This window comes from Theropithecus gelada, chromosome 16 (genome assembly GCF_003255815.1).
Source record: "Theropithecus gelada isolate Dixy chromosome 16, Tgel_1.0, whole genome shotgun sequence".
Classification (NCBI taxonomy): domain Eukaryota; kingdom Metazoa; phylum Chordata; class Mammalia; order Primates; family Cercopithecidae; genus Theropithecus; species Theropithecus gelada.
The window spans coordinates 27,822,984-27,841,989 of NC_037684.1; the positions used below are offsets into that span (position 1 = coordinate 27,822,984).

Genomic DNA, 19,006 nt, shown 5'->3' on the forward strand with positions numbered 1-19,006 from the left:
GTTTTTACAATATTTGTTTTAAATTCCTATTATTGAATGGAAATTATTGGTTTCTTGTTTATGTTTCAGTATTTAATCTGTTTTTTTTATCCCAAACTACCTGAAAATATAAAACTCATAGGCTACTCCTGAACCCAAAGTAAATTTGTAACATAAATTATAAATTCCCAAACCAACAGTGGCATAGGGATCACTATTTCAACTACAGACTTAATGGTATTACCTACCAGAACTCAGAAACCATAACTCAGAAAAAAAACAAGCCACAAGCACAGCTATCATTTGCCTCATTCTGAGTGAGACTCCATGGATGTCACCTTCAAGAAGTTGCATGAAGCTGATACATCATATGCCTTTCCTCAGCACAAATGACCACATCCTGTGCCAGGCAGCATTTTTCTGTCTCTGTGGTTAAAAACTGGTACAAATTAATGTATAGTTCGGCACAGCTGGAATGTTAGTTGAAGCTGTGATTTGAATCTCAGAAGTTTTAGACAAATAACTCCATTTCCTGATCTCTTAAGACATTTAAGGCAAAAGAAGAAGACTCTGAGCAATGATTTTCCTTTCTTGAGAAGGAGTCTCACTCTACTGTCCAGGCTGGAGTGCACAGAGTGATCTTGGCTCACTGCAACCTCTGCCTCCTGGGCTCAAGTGATCCTCCCACTTCAGCCTCCTAAGTAGCTGGGACTGCAGGCACACACACGACTAATTTTAAAAAAAAATTTTTTTTTCTGTAGAGATGGGGTTTTGCCATATTGCCCAGGCTGGTCTCGAACTCCTGACCTCAAGTAATCCACCCACCTTGGCCTCCCAAAGTATTAGGATTACAAGCATGAGCCAAACCACTGCACCCGGCCTATTTTCTTTTCTTCCTTTAAGAAACTCATATACACACACATATAACTGACCTAGGGCTTTCATTTAGTTACTTACTCAACAAAATTTATTGCACACCTACCACAGTAGGTCCAGGTACTGTTCTAGGTGCTGTAAATATCTAGCAAGGAAAAAAATAGCCCAAGATCCAGGTTAATGAAGACTGGAAGGAGAGCAGACACTAAACAAAACTCCAAAGTTATCTGTGTTCAGTGTCGTGTGATGAATTAAAATAGGACTGTGTTAAAATAGTGACTGAATTGTCAGGAAAAGCTTTTCTGAAGAAATGACATTTAAGATGAGATCTGAGTAACAGAGTAACATTCATAAAGTAAAAGTGATTAGATTTATCAACATAAATGTTACCATAAAATGTGAGCAATATTAATATAAATATAATGCTCAAAACTCACAAAAAAGCCTGGAAGTAAGTACTCTGTAATGCTATTAGAGACTATCTTTGGGTGGTAGGATAGAGGTGGGGTTTTCTTTTCTCTTTCTATTTCAATGAACTTTCCAAACTGTGGTATAATACAAAAACATATTTGGTCTTTGTTCCTGCTCCCAGGATCAGGCACAGAACTTTTAAAGCCCTTGGAATTTCCTAAGTGATAGAAGTGTTTTTTTGTGTTTTTTGCTTTGTTTTGCTTTGTTTTTCTCACTAGATCCTCCTGCCTCAGCTTCCAAGTAGCAGGGACAGGAGTGTCTTATGTATTCATAAAGAGCCCCTTTCAACAGCACCTTAGATTATGCTAATGAGGTAGCTGAGGCATGGGCCACTAGACAGCCTCAGGATACAGCTATTCACCAGAAGGACCTGGTAATTAGAGAGCTGGACCTTTCAGCCCCACCCAGTGACCTCAGGGAAGAAGAAGGAGGAAAGGGGGCTGGAGATTGAGTCCTGTAAATGTCCTTGAACAAGATTCAGACAGCTTCCAGGTTGGCGAATACAGAGAGGAGCTGGGGGTATGGCATGCCCAGAGAAAGTGTGGAAGCTTCATGTCACCCCTTCCTTGCTCTGTGCCTCCCTACCATTTGGCTGTTCCTGAGTTGTATCTTTTATAATAAACTGGTAATGATAAGTAAAGACATTTTTTGAGCTCTGTGGGTCATTCCAGAAAATTATCAAACCTGAGGAAGGATGTGGGAACACTCAAATTTGCCCAAGTTGGAAGAGGTGTGGGTCACCTGAGGGCCTGGTATTTGAGACTGGTGTCTGAAGTAGGGGCAGTCTGTGGGACTGAGCCCTTAACCTGTGTGGTCTGTACTAATTCTCAGAGTTAGTATCAGAATTGAATTGAATTGTTGGACACCCAACAAATGAATTGCCTAGAGACTTGGTTGTGGATGGAAGACACCCCAGAATTGGTGTCAGGAGTAGGATTTGCTAGATCAGCCCTGGCTCACAGAAACATGTGGTTTGGAAGGATAAAAATAAAAGGGTAGGGAATGAGGAAATTTTGATTCCTGAGTGGCCATATCGTCACCTATGGAGCAGCAACTGGGCTGTGATCAGTTACTAAAGGTAAAAGTTACCAGTGAAATTTAAAGATGAACCCAACTCCTGGGGAGTTGGTTCACTGAATACTTAAGGAAATGCAAACTAATAAGAAAAAAGTGAAATACACAATCCAATGGTTATTGTTATCTGTAACAGCTAAAATGAAAGTTAAAAAGAGTGTTGGGTTGGTGAAATGAAAGTTAAAAAGATGTTGAACCACGCTCAGATTCCGGTGGGCCTGAACTTCGGATACTAGACTCAAAGCTGCCTCTAATGGGAAAAAATATGTAAGAAAAGCAGAAAATATCTCTAAGATCTCTGGTCACCAAACAGAGAGTCCAGGTAGGGGAGGGAAAAACCAAGAAACTACTGAAACCAGGGGGTAGAGTGTAAAAGAGTTACTTTATTTTGTAGGTCAGTACCATCAGCTTCCTAAAGAATTTTGACTACAATGAATTGCAAGAATAAATAATTTAGGGGCAGTATATTGGCATTTAAATGCTTCAGAGCGGAAGAGCATGTTTGGGTTGATACAGGATCCACAGCTCACTATGGAACAATCACAGATGGCTACACATGATCCAGACACACAGCAGGTCATTCCTAAGGGAACAGCTGACCTGGTGGACCAGATAAGAGCCATTATAAGGTCTATTTACCTTGAGAAGGGGAACTATCTGACTTCCCCTTTCAATGCCAACCCCAGATGAAGCAGCTGATATGCTTCATATGCAAGCCATGTGGAACTGGCTTTGTGATAATCAGGATTCACACACTAAATATGCCCATTACCCAGGTGATATGGCTTGGCTGTGTCCCCACCCAAATCTCATCTTGAATTGTAAGCCCCATAATCCCATGTCATGGGAGGGAACCAGTGGGAGGTAACTGAATCATGGGAGGGGTTTCGCCCATGCTGTTCTCATGATAGTGAGTGAGTTCTCACAAGATCTGATGGTTTTATAAGCATCCAATATTTCCCCTGCTGGCACTCACTCTCTCTTCTGCCATTCTGTGAAGAGGTACCTTCTGCCACGATTGTAAGTTTCCTGAGGCCTCCCCAGCCATGCAGAACTATGAGTCAATTAAACATCTTTTCTTTATAAATTACCCAGTCTTGGGTATGTCTTCATAGCAGTGTGAGAGTGGACTAATACAGTAAATTGGTACCAGAGAGAGTGGGGTACTGCTACAAAGATACCAAAAAATGTGGAAGCAACTTTGGATCTGGGTAAAAGACAGAGGCTGGAACAGCTTGGAGGGCTCAGAAGAAGACAGAAAAATGTGGGAAAGTTTGGAACTTCCTAGAGACTTGGAGGGCTCAGAAGACAGGAAGATGTGGGAAAGCTTGGAACTTCCTAGAGACTTATTGAATGGTTTTGACCAAAATGCTGACAGTGATATGGACAATGAAGTCCAGGCTGAGGTGGTCTCAGATGGAGATGAGGAACTTCTTGGGAACTGGAGCAAAGGTAACGTTTGCTATGCTTCAGTAAAGAGACTGGCAGTATTTTGCCCCTGCCCTAGAGATCTGTGGAACTTTGAACTTGAGAGAGATGATTTAAGGTATCTGGTGGAAGAAATTTCTAAGCAGCAAAGCATTCAAGAGGAAGCAGAGCATAAAAGTTTGGAAAATTTGCAGCCTGAAAATGTGATAGAAAAGAAAAACCCATTTTGAGGAGAAATTCAAACCAGCTGCAGAAATTTGCATAAGTAACGAGGTGCCTAATGTTAATTACAAAGACAATGGGGAAAATGTCTCCAGGGCATACCAGAGACCTTCACAGCAGCCCCTCCCATCACAGGCCCAGAGGTCTAGGAGGAAAAAATGATTTCCTGGGCTGGGTCCAGGGTCCCCCTGTTCTTTGCAGGCTCAGGACATGGTGCCCTGTGTCCCAGCTGCTCCAGCTGTGGCTAAAAGGGGCAAAGATACAGCTCAGGCTGTTGCTTCAGAGAATACAAGCCCCAAGCCTTGGCATCTTCCATGTGATGTTGAGCCTATGGGTTCATAGAATTCAAGAATTGAGGTTTGGGAACCTCTGCCTAGATTTCAGAGGATGTATGAAAACATCTGGATGTCCAGGCAGAAGTTTGCTACAGGGGTGGAGCCCTCATGCAGGACTTCATGCAAAAGGGAAATGTGGGGTCAGAGCCCCCACACAGAGTCTCCACTGGGGCACTCTCTAGTGGAGCTGTGAGAAGAGGGCCACCGTATTCCAGACCCCAGAATGGTAGATCCATTGATGGCTTGTGTCATGCACCTGGAAAAGCCACAGACACTCGACGCCAGCCTGTGAAAGCAGCTGGGAAGGGGGCTATACCCTGCAAAGCCACAGGGGCAGAGCTGCCCAAGGCCATGGGAGCCCACCTCTTGCATCAGCATGATGTGGATATGAGACATGGAGTCAAAGGGGATCATTTTGGAACTTCAAGGTTTAATGACTGCCCTATTGGATTTCAGACTTACACGGGGCCCGTATCCCCTTTGCTTTGGCCAATATCTCCCATTTGGAACCAGTATATTTACCCAGTGCCTGTACCCCCATTGTATCTGGGAAGTAACTACCTTGCTTTTGATTTTACAGACTTATAAGCAGAAGGGGTTTGCCTTGTCTCAGACTTGGACTTTTGGGTTAATGTTTGGGTTAATGTTGAAGTGAGTTAAGACTTGGAGGACTGTTGGGAAGGCATGATTGTGTTTTGAAATGTGAGGAAATGCAATTTGGGCGGGAGCTAGGGCAGAATGATATGGTTTAACTATGTCCCTACCCAAATCTCATCTTGAATTGTAACCCCCATTATCCCTATATGCTGTGAGAGGGACCCGGTGGGATTGAATCATGGGGTAATTGAATTATGGAGGTGGTTTCCACCATGTTGGTCTCATGATAGTGAGTTCTCACAAGATCTGATGGTTTTGTTTTGTTTTGTTTTTCCTTTTGAGACGGAGTCTTGCTCTGTCACCCATGCTGGAGTGCAGTGGCGTGATCTCGGCTCACTGAAAGCTCCGCCTCCAGGGTTCAAGCCATTCTCCTGCCTCAGCCTCCCAAGTAGCTGGGACTACAGGCACCTGCCACCACCCCCAGCTAATTTTTTGTATTTTTAGTACAGATGGGATTTCACCATGTTAGCCAGGATGGTCTCAATCTCCTGATTTTGTGATCCTCCCGCCTCAGCCTCCCAAAGTGCTGGGATTACAGGCATGAGCCACTGTGCCCGACCAAGATCTGATGGTTTTATAAGTGTCTGGCATTTCCCCTGCTGGCACTCATTATCTCCTGCCGCCCTGTGAAGAGATGCCTTCTGCTATGATTGTAAGTTTTCTGAGGCCTCCCCATCTATGTGGAACTGTGAGTCAATTAAACCTCTTTTCTTTATAAATTGCCCAGTCTTGGGTATTTCTTCATAGCAGCATGAGAACAGACTAATACACCAGGTCATGGTAAATGCCTCAGTTAAGTGATGTCTAAGAATGTACATGTCAGATATGATAGGGTAAAGTCAGTATGGACACAAAGAAAATAAGAACAAGGCCTGGAAAGAAGTTTGTCACATTTACAGGTCCCAGAGAGATGGTTATTATGTGCTATACAAGGTCACAGGAGAAAGCACCAGTGTTGGTCAGGAGACAGAAAAGAGGAATGAGGAAAAAGCTTAGGTCAGAGCCTTAATTGGGGTTTCTGTGGAAAAGGCAAGGCAGGGTTGGGTAAACAGTTTAGGATTGGCTAGTCTGAATAATTCTGGTAGGCTTTAGGGCATAGGGATGGTCTCTGGTTGACTGGTATCTGGCCCTGGGATGACTTAGGGTAGGGGAAATTTAGGCTTGGTGTGTGAGAGTTGGATAATGACTTATGGCAAAAACTTGTGAGTGCTTCCCAGCGATGACAACAATTGGATTTTGGACCAGAGAATTTCCATTTGAGGGGCAATTATTAGCCTGCTCTTGGACATTAATTGAAATTGTCCTTATGATTAAAGGACAAAAATAATTTTAAAACCTAAAATATGAATGAAGTCTTGGGTGATGTCAGAGAAGTGTTCTAATGGGGAGGGCAGTGCCCAGAAGAGTTCTATAGTAACATAGAAATAGTTTATAGAGAATCATGCTACCTGGGGAATGAAAAGACGATATACTCGGGAGTAGGGATCCTCTTTTCTTCTACAACTGACTTTGGAACTATATGAGGAGCTACTGGATTCTATCATCACTTAAACAGTGCCCTGTAAAGTAGTCTTTGACCAACAGAGAGATGCTTGATTTGTGGATGGAGGTTTTTTTGTTTGCTTTTTGAGACAGGGTCTTATTCTATCATCTAGCCTAGAGTGCAGTGACACGATCAGGGCTCACTGCAGCCTCAACCTCCCAGGCTCAAAAGATCCTCCCACCCCAGTCCCCCAAGTAGCTGGGACCACAGGCATGTGCCACCATGCCTAGCTAATTTTTAAGTGTTTTGTAGAGACGAGGTCTCACTATATTGCCCAGGCTGGTCTTGAACTCCTGAGCTCAAGCAATCCTCCTGCCTTGGCCTCCCAAAGTGTTAGGATTACAGGCATGAGCCACCATGCCTGGCTGTGGATGGTAGTTTTAAGGTAAATGGACAACATCCTGTTTGGAACACCACAACTGTAATTAAAGAAGGTAAAAACAAATCAGCTCGGTGAGCTGAATAATCTGTTGTTTTCCTAGAAGTGATGGAAGAACTGAGCAGTGATACATGCCCATATGTTTCAGTTTCTGATTCATGGGCAATGGCCAACAGCCTGTCCATGTGGTAAGGCAAGAGTGCAACGGAAACTTGGCATATTAAAGGGACTCTCATATGGGACAAAGCCCTATGGAAATCACTATAGGAATTTGAGGGGTGCATTAAAGTAGGACATATCAATGCTCAGCAAAAGACCCCCCTTCCAGATTTGGAAGCTGATCAGAACCAATTAGTAAGTATCATAGTGTGCTTGTTTGAGGTAAGCATGTGGGTCCATGAAATGAGTAGACAGGTTGCAGGGTGCTACAGCCACTGTAGAAGATGGGTTGAATCTGGACATATTTCTCTAGGACCCCCTGAGGCACAAAATAGCAACAAACTATTCTGTCTGCCAATAAGAGAGACAGCTACTGTAGATGACTATGGGGAAGATTCCCCAGAGGAAAGACCCCACATATAGTTGGCAAGTGGATTACATTGAAGAGCCAATGCTGGTAGTCCCAAAGGCTACAAATCATTTTTGTTTTTGTTCTTTTTCTGAAATGGAGTCTCACTGTGTCGCCCAAGCTGGAGCACACTGGTGTAATCTCAGCTCACTGCAACTTCCACCTCCCAGGTTCAAGCAATTCTCCTGCCTCAGCCTCCCCAGTAGCTGGGATTACAGGTGAGTACCACCACACCTGGCTAATTTTTGTATTTTTAGCAGAGATGGGGTTTCACCAGTTGGTCAGACTGGTCTCGAACTCCCAACCTCAAACGATCCACTAGCCTCAGCCTCCCAAAGTGCTGGGATTACAGGTGTGAGTCACTATGGCCTGCCTGTTGTTATTCTTTTGAGACAGGATCTCATTCCATTGCCCAGGCTGGAGTGCAGTGGCGGGATCACAGCTCACTGCAGCCTCAACCTCCCAGGCTCAAGTGATCCTCCAGCCTTAGTCTCCCAAGTAGCTGGAACTATAGGTACACACCACCACCCCTGGCTAATTTATTTGTATTATTATTATAATTATTTTTTTTTTAATAGAGATGGGGCTTCACCATGTTGCCCAGGCTGGGCCGAATTCCTGAGCTCAAGAGATCCTCCTGCTTCAGTCTCTCAAAGTGCTGGGATTACAGGTGTGAGCCACTGCACCCATCCTACAGATTGGTTTTGACAGGGATAAACACTGACTCTGGATGGGGCTTTGCTTATCTGGTGGTAGACAAAAATGGTCAGTACCATCAAAGAACCGGAACAGAAGATATTGCACCAATTTGAACGGCTGGGCCACATTTCTTCATACTTAGCAGCACTCTACTTACAGCCCATAATGTCAAACAATGGACAAAGAGCTATCCTCCTCAGAGTAATAGTTTGATAGAGAATTGGACCAATTGAAACACTGTCTAAAATAGGGTGAGGCATAGGCATGAAGGGTTGGTTTATGCATTTGCACAAGTGTGAGGTCACTCTCACATGAGCTAAGGGAGTGTTCCCACTAGGTAGATTCCTCTGTTTTTCTGGTAGATTGGGAAGAGGAGGTGGGGGAGGATGCTGATATGACTATACAATTCTTGCCAAAGAGGAGGATATTGGTGTGATGACTATTCTTTTTTTCCTTCCCTATGTCGTCACATCAGCTTTCTCTTTCCTATCAGAGGCAGTGGTTGCAAGACCAGCACTGTAACCTACAAGTGCCAGAAACAGAGATGATTCCCAAAGCAAGAAACTGTAACCATAGCTTTAAACCTTTATGTCAGAATTCCTAAGGGCCTGATGAGGCAGGCTGTGCCTTTACCCCATCTGGCAAAATTGGGGTTAATATTGAATGCAGATATATTGGCCAGTGGTAGAAATAGCCCACTAGTTCTGTATCTTTGTAACCCTACCCTATATGTATGGGAGTTGACTGAGGGAGAGGTACTTGCTAGACTAGTATTGCTGCCTATGATCTAGACCAATGCAGTGGCTAAACCTAATGTTCCTCCCAAAGGTGGGAAAGTTTGGGCATAGACAGTAAGAAGGAGGAAGAGTAGCTGAGAGTAAAGGAATGAATAAATGAGTTATGTAACAAGTCCTGTGAGTCATCCTAGCAAATTATTAAACATGTGGAGGGGAGTCCCCAATTTTGTAGCTAAGCCAGACAGAAGTGCAGGTAATCTGGGGACCTGGTACTTGAGACTGGTGTCTGAAGTGGAGAGAGTACTGTGCAGTATTGTGGAACTGAGCCTGTAACCTGCGGGGTCTACGCAAACATCAGGAATTAGAATCAGAATTGAATTGAATTGGGCTGGGCATGGTGGTTCATGCCTATAATCCCAGTACTTTGGAAGGCTAAGTTTGATGATCACTTGAGGTCAGGAGCTCCTGGCCAGCCTGGCCAACATGGTAAAACCCTGTCTCTATTTAAAAAACTCAAAAATTAGCTGGGCGTGGTGGTGGGCACCTGTAATCTCAGCTATTTGGGAGGCTGAGGCAGGAGACTCACTAAAACGTGGGAGGCGGAGGTTGCAGTGAGCAGAGATTGCGCCACCGCACTCTGGCCTGGGTGACAGTGAGACTCCATCTCAAAAAAAAAAAATTGAATTTAATTGTTGGACACCAAGTCATTGTCTGCAGAACTGGAAAACTGGTTTGTTGGTGTCAGAAAACACCCCAAACTTTCTACAATAAACATGTATTACTTTAATAATGGAAAATAGTAAAATAAACATTATATTTTAAGTAAAGTTAATATAATTGGAACTCTGGATAAGCACCTTAAATTCTCAAAATTTGCTGATAACGTACAACTATGAAATGCAAATATTTGTGAAATTAGCAAAACAGAATCACTCCTAACCAAACCCACAAATGCAAGTTTTCCCTAGAGAGCTGATTTCCTCTCCACACTAAGCCTTAGCAATATCTACAGCCATCAGTATTTAGTCTGCACACTACGGCTCACCTCCTATGTCTTCGTCTTCATTGGCTGGGCCTTCTCCACTGTCCACATTTTCCATTTCATGAGATTTGGTTAAACTGTAGTCATTCAAAACTGCTGGACTTTCTAAAAGATAAAAGGAGTTTTAAGTATGTGGTTCAATGTTAAAGGATTTTTATAAATATGTATTAAGTAGACCTCCAATTAACTTTCAGCTTCACACAATCCTTTAGTGACAGACAGTACCCCCTCACACATACCCAAAAGGGATATATACATGAAAACTCTTTTTTTTTTTTTTTTTTTTTTTTTGAGACGGAGTCTCGCTCTGTCACCCAAGCTGGAGTGCAGTGGCGCGATCCTGGCTCACTGAAAGCTCCGCCTCCTGGGTTCACGCCATTCTCCTGCCTCAGCCTCCCGAGTAGCTGGGACTACAGGCGCCCGCATTAAGTACTTAGGTAAAGAGATTCATAATAATGTGAAAGAGGAGACATGTTAAAAAGAAAAGGAGCTTTGTCTTGCAGAAAACAACTGGGATAATAGAACTCCNGCAGGAGAATGGCGTGAACCCAGGAGGCGGAGCTTTCAGTGAGCCAGGATCGCGCCATTCTCCTGCCTCAGCCTCCCGAGTAGCTGGGACTACAGGCGCCCGCCAATGCGCCCGGCTCATTTTTTGTATTTTTAGTAGAGACGGGGTTTCACCATGGTCTTGATCTCCTGACCTTGTGATCCGCCAGCCTCGGCCTCCCAAAGTGCTGGGATTACAGGCGTGAGCCACCGCGCCCGGCCACATGAAAACTCTTGAGGTTTAGAAACATGCCCAGGGTTCACAGTGGCTCACACCTGTAATCCCAGCACTTTGGGAGGCCGAAGTGGGCAGATCACCTGAGGTCAGGAGTTCGAGACCAGCCTGGCCAACATGGTGAAACCCCATCTCTACTAAAAATACAAAAATTAGTCGGGCATGGAGGTGTGTGCCTGTAATCCCAGCTACTCGGGAGGCTGAGGCAGGAGAATCACTTGAACTTGGGAGGTGGAGGTTGCAGAGAGCCAAGATAGTGCCACTGCACTCCAGCCTGGATGACAGAGTAAGACTTCGTCTCAAAAAAAAAAAAAAAAGAAAAGAAAAAGAAATATGCCCAGGGTTCATGTACCCTCTGAATACACACAACTTTCTTGAATATTTCTTTCATCTGAGTTAAAGGGCACTCCGGTTCCTTCTGGAGAAAAATTCTCTCTCCACTGGTATATCTCACGATATTCAGTAGGATGCCATTGCTATTTATGACAAAGCAGTGACCAGAAATACTAAGCCTGCAAACACTGGTATAACCTAATTTGGGAAAGATGCTTTCCTAGGAGGAAGATCTGTAAGCTTTCTGTATGCCAAATTCTGTTTTTCCCTTCTGTTCACATTATAAATGTGATTCTGTGGAAAACATATTGGACCCCAACTTTCTTTATTTGTTTGAACATTTACTAAATGTTGACAAGGCTACAGATATGAATAAGTCATTATGTCTTCAAGGAGCTCATACTTTGAGATACAGATAAGAGAAGTCCACAACTCTAATGCACAGTAGGCTCAGACAAGGGATTAAATAAAGGAAATACAAAGTGTTATGAAAGTTCATAAGTGAAAGGGAGCAGACATAATAAAAGCATGCTTAAATAAATAGCAAACTTGTTACAAAATAAGTTTAACAGAAATGTATAATAAATATTGATAATACTAGAAGAAAAAGGAACGATGTAACTGGAATTAGTTTCACATACAAACATAGTAGCTTAACAAAGAGGATAGCAGAAGAAATGAACTAAAAAGTTACCCTCTTTTTATCTAACTCCTTCCCAATCTTCAACAAAATATTTGCTGAGTTCCCATTAACACAAAAAATAGTCAAAGACACTGATTCCCGTGGCACTGAGGCTGGGTTGAAATAAGGAGGTAACTAGAAGCTCTGCAGTGATACTCCTTTCTGCAGAGCCACGACCAAACAGGCGGGAGCGAAAGAGAAACACGTTTCATAAAACCCATCACTAAGAGCCCCTGAAAATGTGATCACCATGGACTCAGTGTTTGATTTATGAATATCTAAAGTTTCTAATTTCTGCATATTATAATGTATACTCTGTGAACTCTAAGACACCATTCTAAACAATGGTTCACTTTTCTCGAGCCTGAAATGACTAAAATATAGTGGACACCTAAACAATTAATATGAGGTTTAGGTTCAATTAAAAGATGTGATTGGCCGGGCGCAATGGCTCATGCCTATAATCCCAGCACTTTGGGAGGCCAAGGCGGGTGGATCACCTGAGGTTGGGAGTTCGAGACCAGCCTGACCAACACAGTGAAACCCAGTCTCTACTAAAAATACAAAAGCAGCCAGGCATGGTGGCGCATGCCTGTAATCTCAGCTACTTGGGAAGCTGAGGCAGGAGAATCGCTTGAAACCGGAAGGCGGAGGTTGTGGTGAGCCACGATCACACCATTGCACTCCAGCCTAGGCAACAAGAGTGAAATTCCATCTCAAAAAAAAAAAACAAACAAACATGTGATTACAACTTACAGTAACACAAAAAGGCATTTCAGTGATAAATTTTGTGATATAATGTAAGCTTTGATTCACACAGTGAGTTCATCAATGAGGGAACACAGAAGTTATTTTCAGGAAATAAATTATTATAAATGTTTATAATTTATTCTAGAGCAGGGATCAGTAAACTATGGCCTGAGACACAAGTCTGACCATAGCCTGCTTCTGTGTGAGCCCAGGAGGTAGGAATGGTTGTTCCATTTTTTAAGAGTTGTAAGACATACAAAAAATAATATGTGACAGAGACCATATGTGGCCTGAAAAATCTAAATATTTACTATCTGGCCCTTTACAAAAAAGTTTGCAGACTACTCTTCTAGAGTAAAAATCGCAAGTCGTTCAAATACAAGCTACTATGTTATTCAACAAAAACTGTCTTCAGAGCAATCAGCTGAAAAATTAAAAACAAACAAACAAACAGTGATCAACATTAGGTAGCGTATGTTTGGCCTTAAGATGCTAAAGAACTTACATGATCTAAACGGATGAGTTATTTTTTCATCAGCAAGAGACAACCATATTAAAAACACATACACACACACATTTCCATAGCATTTTTACTGTAACCAGAATAAGCATGATCTTCTTACTTTGGTATTTTTAGCAAAGGCATATTTCCAGAGAGAAAAGACCTGATGTTACCTGTGGGCACAGACTGCTCCTGAGTGCTTTTGAGTTCCACATTTGTTTGTATATCTGAAAAGAAAGAGGTTATAAATATTAGCTACTTAGGGCACATTTCTACAGGTTTGAGCATTTCAAATTTAATAAGGGATACCATTTCAGAAAACTTAGCAGCAGAATCCCTCTTTCAGAGCAAGACTGCTCTTTCTCTATACTCTGCCTAAAAGCCTTTCAAGGAGAATGAAAAAAAAATATTGATGCAGCAACGTTACTCTAAAAACCTTCTGCCAGAGATCTACTTACACCAAGAACAATACGTAAAAAGTGGGTCCCATTAGAAATAATTTCATATATTCTTTATTCTTCCCCCAATATTTTATTATGAACACTGTTGAACACATAGAAAAAAAACAGTTAAAAGTGGTAAATATATATAAAATGAAATACTAATCAGTCATTAAAAAGAATAAAATCATGTCATTTGCAGCAATATCACATATCTTTCCACCCATTCACCACTCAATCCATTCATCGATCCAGCTTTTTTGATGCATTTCAAAATAAGTTGCAGATATCAGTCTACCTCAGTCCTAACATTTCAGCATGATTATTATTAACTAAAATTCAATATCTGTTTACAAGATTTTAAAAGGTAAATTTTACATACAGTGATAAGCACAGATCTTAGGTGTAACATTCTATAAGTTTTTAAAAATGCATATCCTCATGCATATCCTCATGCATCCTCATGCATCCTCATGCATTTTCCTCATGCATCAAGATACAGAACATTACCATCATCCCAGAAAAGCTCCCTCACATCTCTTACTAGTCAATTCCCACCCACATACTCCAGAGACAACTACTGTTTTGACTTTTTCCACCATAGATTAGTTTAGCCTATTTTAGAACTTCATAAAAACAGAATCACACAGACATATGGTATACATTATTTTGCCTGAGGCTTCTTTCACTCAACATAATGTTTTGAGATACATCCATTCTGTGGTGTTTATCAGTAGTTCATTCTTTTTTATTACTAAGTAGTATTCCATATGAATATCCCAGTTTGTTTATCCATTCTCCTGTTGATGGACACCTAGACTGTTTCCAGCTTGGGCTATTTATAAGTCAAACTACTATGATATTCTTTTTTAAAATAACAAACTTTTAAATTTTAGAGTAGTTTTAAATTTATGGAAAAATTGCAAAGATAGCACAGAGAGTTCCCATATACCCCACACCCAATTTCCCCTATTATTAACATCTTATATTAGTATGGTACATCTGTTATAATTAATGAACATATATTCATACATTATTACTATCTAAGTATTCAGATTTCCTTAGTTTTCATCTAATGTCCTTTTTCTGTTGCAAGATCCCTTCCAGGATCCCATATTACATTTAGTCATCTTGTCTCCTTAGGCTCCTCTTGGTTGGGACAGTTTCTCAGGCTTTCCTTGTGTTGATGATCTTGACAGTTTTAAGTACTGGTCAGGTATTTTGTAGAATGTCCCTCAACTGGGATGTGTTTGTTTTTCTCATGATTAGACTGCAGTATGATCATCCTTGCACAAGTATTTCTGTGGTCATGTGCTTTCATGTCTCTTGAATCCATACCTAGGTATGGAATTACTGGGTTATAGGGTAGGAGGCAGACATCTAGTTTCAACACAGTGAAACTAGAACTTGTTCAAAAGTGCTTCTTCCTTCTACTTTGGGCTTAACTTGCTCTGTTTCTGCCCTCTTAAGGTGAAATTTTAGTGACTGACTTTATTCCTTTCTTCTTTTCTAATTATAAACATTTAAAGCTATAAGTTTTCCTGCAAGCATTGCTTTAGCTGCATCTCGTAAATGCTGATGTTTTATTTTAATTATAATTCAGTTATAATTTCCCTCGTGACTTCTTTGATCCACTGGTGATTTATAAGTGTTTAATTTCCAGATATTTGGGGGAATTCAGAAATTCTTTAGCTAACTTGTTATTGAAGTCAAATTCCATTGCACTTCAGTCAGTCAGAGAACACAGTCTGTATGACTGTAATCACTTTAAAAGGATTAAGACTTGTGTCCTCGGTGAATGTGCCATGTGTAGTTGAGATGTATGTGTGTTGTTTTTTGTTGGTTTTGTTTGTTTTGTTTTGTTTTGCAGATCTAGCTCAGGCTTTATTTAGGAGGAAGAAAAAGTGATTAATTGTTTTGTAACTGGAGTCATGGGCAAGGGAGTTACTTGCCAGGCAGTAAACTCCCCATGCGCTGAGGGTTAGGGCTGAGCCTCAGGTGGGTCTCCTGTTCCCTATACTCCCCTGCACAGCGGCCTCCTCCACAGGCTCTGGGGCAGCCACAGGAGGGGGTAGGCTGGGTGGGGCTGCTGTGGCCATTCACCTGGGCAGGACTTCAGAGGACTGGGACACCAGCTTCCCATCGCGATCTCGATCTTCTTCACAACCACGGCCCTGAAGAAGTGGGCGCAGCTGAAGGAGCTGGAGCCCCTGCCATAGCCAAAGCTGGATCCCAAGCTGTAGCTGAGGCCAGGGCTTGTAAGGCCCCTGTAGGCTGAGCTCAGACCACCCTGGTGGTCTTCATATGGATACTCATGCTCTGCATCCCAGACTTCAGCTGGCTCTTCTCACCCTCCCGCAGCTTCCTGTAGGAGGTGATCTCAATGTCCAGGGTCAATGTCCTGATACTTGCGCAGCGGACGCGCCACGTCCTGTTTGGCCAGCTGCAGGGCAGCCTCCAGCTTGGACCCCTTGACATTGGCATCCTTAACGGACCGCTCCCCACACATCCACAATGGCGGCCTCCAGGGAAGCCCTGTGGCCTTTGAGGCCCTCAGTCTCAGATTGGAGCCGGCTGATGTTCCAGTTTATCTTGGAGATCTCTGTCTTTGTACAATGCAGGTCATCCTGGTGCTTCCCAGCCAGGGTCTGCAGCTCCTCATACTTGATCTGGTGCATGCTGTCAGCCTGGGCCCAGCTGCGGTTGGTGATCTCCTCATACCGGGCCTCGACCTCAGCAATGATGCCATCCGTGTCCAGGGAGTGGGTGTTGTCCATGGACAGTCCCACAGATGTGTCCGAGATCTGGGACTGCAGCTCCCGGATCTCTTCTTCATACAGCTGCCTGAGGAAGCTGATCTTACCAGTTTGCCATCCAGGTGAGACTCCAGCTCTACCCTGTTCATGTAGGCCTCATCCACAGCCTTCTTGATAAGGACAATTTTATTCTCCATCTCTGTACGCTTACTGAACTCATCCTTGTACTTGTTCTTGAAATCCTCTACCAGCCCCTGCATGTTGCCAAGATCTGCCTCCAGCTTCAGCTTCTCCTGGCCCAGAGTGTCTGGCTGCCACGAAAGGTTGTTGATGTAGCTCTTGGACATGTTGTCCTTGCTGCTCCAAGTTATCTTCTGCTGCTGCAGGAGGCTCTATCTGGTCCCCAGCATCTTGTTCTGCTGCTTCAGGAACCGCGATGAAGGAGGCAAACTTGTTGAGGGTCTTGATCTGCTCCTTCTCCTGAGTGCACACAGCCTGGATGTTGGGGTCCAACTCCAGCTTAAGGGGGCTCAGCAGGCTCTGGTTGACCATGATGGCTGTGATGCCTCCTACAACCACCATCTCGGCCATAGCGTCCACCCAGACCCACGTTGGCACCCAGGACACCCTGGACACTGATGCTACTGCCTACTTGGGAGAAGCTCACAAGCTTGAGGAACTGATGCAGACACTGGGCCTACTCACATAGGAGTGGCTGCTGAAGGTCCCGGGGCCAGAGGTGGACACCCTGTAGAACTTCTGGGTCACCCTGATGGACGTGGTGGAGGCAGGAGTGAAGGCAGGTGAGCAGAACCAGGGGGAGATTCAATAAGGAGTGGAAAAGCTGCTTCTAGGTATTCTGCAGTTCTCAAGTGTACTGTTTAATAAATGTTAATTAAATCAAGGTAGTTGACAATGTCATTCAGATCTATGGATATACTAATTTTTGACTAGTTGTTTAGTTGCTGAAAAAGGAATATTAAAATCTCCAAATATGACTGTTGATTTGTCTATTTCTCCCTGTTCTAGGGACTATAAAATACATCTTTAATTTTCCAGTCTTCTTAGAGTTAAAATCATACATTTCACATAAAATATAGAAAGCCTGCAACCATTTAGGCCCATTTCCTACCCTCCAAGCTTTATACTATAGTTGTCATATGTATCACATCTGCATATACTTTAAACCTTACAATATAATGCTAATTCTTGCTTTGAATAGTCATATTGTATTTTAAAGATTAAGATGAAAAAATAGTAGTTTCTATTTACCCATATATTTAACATTTCTGGTGCCTTTTTTCTTTTTTTCAGATAGGATCTCACTGTGTTGCCCAGGCTGGAGTGCAGTGGCACAATCATGGTTCACTGCAGCCTCAACCTCCTGGGCTCAAGCAATCCTCCTACCTCAGCCTCCCAAGTAGCTGGGACTATAGAAGCACCACCATGCCTGGCTAATTAAAAAAAAAATTTTTTTTGTAGGGATGGGGTCTCACTATGTTGCCCAAGTTGGTCTCAAACTCCTGGGCTGAAGTGATCCTCCTACCCTGGCCTCCCAAAGTGTTAGGATTACAGGTGTGAGCCACTGTGCCTGGCCTGGTGCTTTTCATTTTTTCATAAACATTTGAGTTCTGATCTGGTATCATTTCCCTACAGTCTAAAGAACTTTAGCATTTTTAGTAGTGCAATTATCTGAGGGACTTTTCCTAGTTTTCACTTATTTGAAAATGTCTTTACTTTGTCTTCAATCTTACAGGATATTTTTACTAGATATAGAATTCTGGGTTTACAGGGTTTTTTTCTTAATTTTTTTTTTTTTTTCTAGAGACAGGGATTTGCTTTGATGACAAGGCTGATCTTGAACTCCTGGCCTCAAGCCATCCTCTCATCTCAGCCTCCCAAAATGGTATTAGAGGCATGAACCACCATACCTGGCCCAGTTTTTTTTTTTTTCTTCCAGCTCTTTGAAGATGGCATTCCACTGTCTTCTGTCTTCTATTGTTTCTGATGAGAAATCAGTGATATCTTGCATTGTTGCTTTCCTATAGGTAATGTGTTCCTTTTCTCTAAGTGCTTTCAAGATTTTTCTCTTTACTTTTGGCTTTCAGCAGTTTGACCATAATATTCCTAGCTGTAATTTTATTTGCATATATCCCACTTGGGTTCATGGAACTTCTTAAATCTGTAAAGTTATGTTTTTCACCAAACTTAAGAAATTTTCAGCCATTATTTCTTCAAATATTTTTTCTGTTCCTTTCCCCCCACTTTTCCTTCTATAACTTCAATTATATGTGTTAGATCTTTTCACATTTTCCCACAGTTCCCTGAGACATTGTTGCTTTATCTCCCAAAAACGCCATTTTTCCTCTGATATTCAGAATGAATAATTTCTATTTTCATATTTTCAAGTTAATTTACTCTTTCTTCTGTCATCTTAATTTGCTGTTAAGCCTATCTAATGAGTTTTCTTTTTCAGATATTGTAACTTTTAGTTCTAGAATTTCCATTTAGTTCATTTTAATTCATCTGCTGAGGTTTTCTATTTGTTAATTAAAAGCATATTTTCCTTTACATCCTTTTCATTTTTCTCTAAATGCTTTCAAATATTTTTTCTGTTCCATTCTCCCACCCTTTTCCTTCTATAACTTCAATTATAGAAGTGTAATTATTATGGTTTATAAAAATTCTTATCTGCTAGTTCCATTATGTATGCCATTTTGAGGTCAGTTACCATTGATTTCCTTTTCTCTTG

General features: G+C 42.2%; 1 protein-coding gene across 8 annotated transcripts in view; it reads right to left on the reverse strand.

Moving 5' to 3' along the window:
* Positions 1-19,006, reverse strand: part of IKZF3 (IKAROS family zinc finger 3) — a 95,519-nt gene that overhangs the window by 54,023 nt on the left and 22,490 nt on the right. For 6 of the 8 annotated variants that reach the window (XM_025362314.1, XM_025362318.1, XM_025362321.1 and 3 more), the window contains exons 2-3: positions 13,232-13,285; positions 10,014-10,115 (exon numbers count right to left, since the gene is read on the reverse strand). In XM_025362314.1, coding sequence (XP_025218099.1) covers positions 10,014-10,115; positions 13,232-13,285 — 156 coding nt within the window. The remainder of the gene's footprint in view (positions 1-10,013; positions 10,116-13,231; positions 13,286-19,006) is intronic. The other 2 variants (XM_025362316.1, XM_025362315.1) reach the window with 1 other exon arrangement.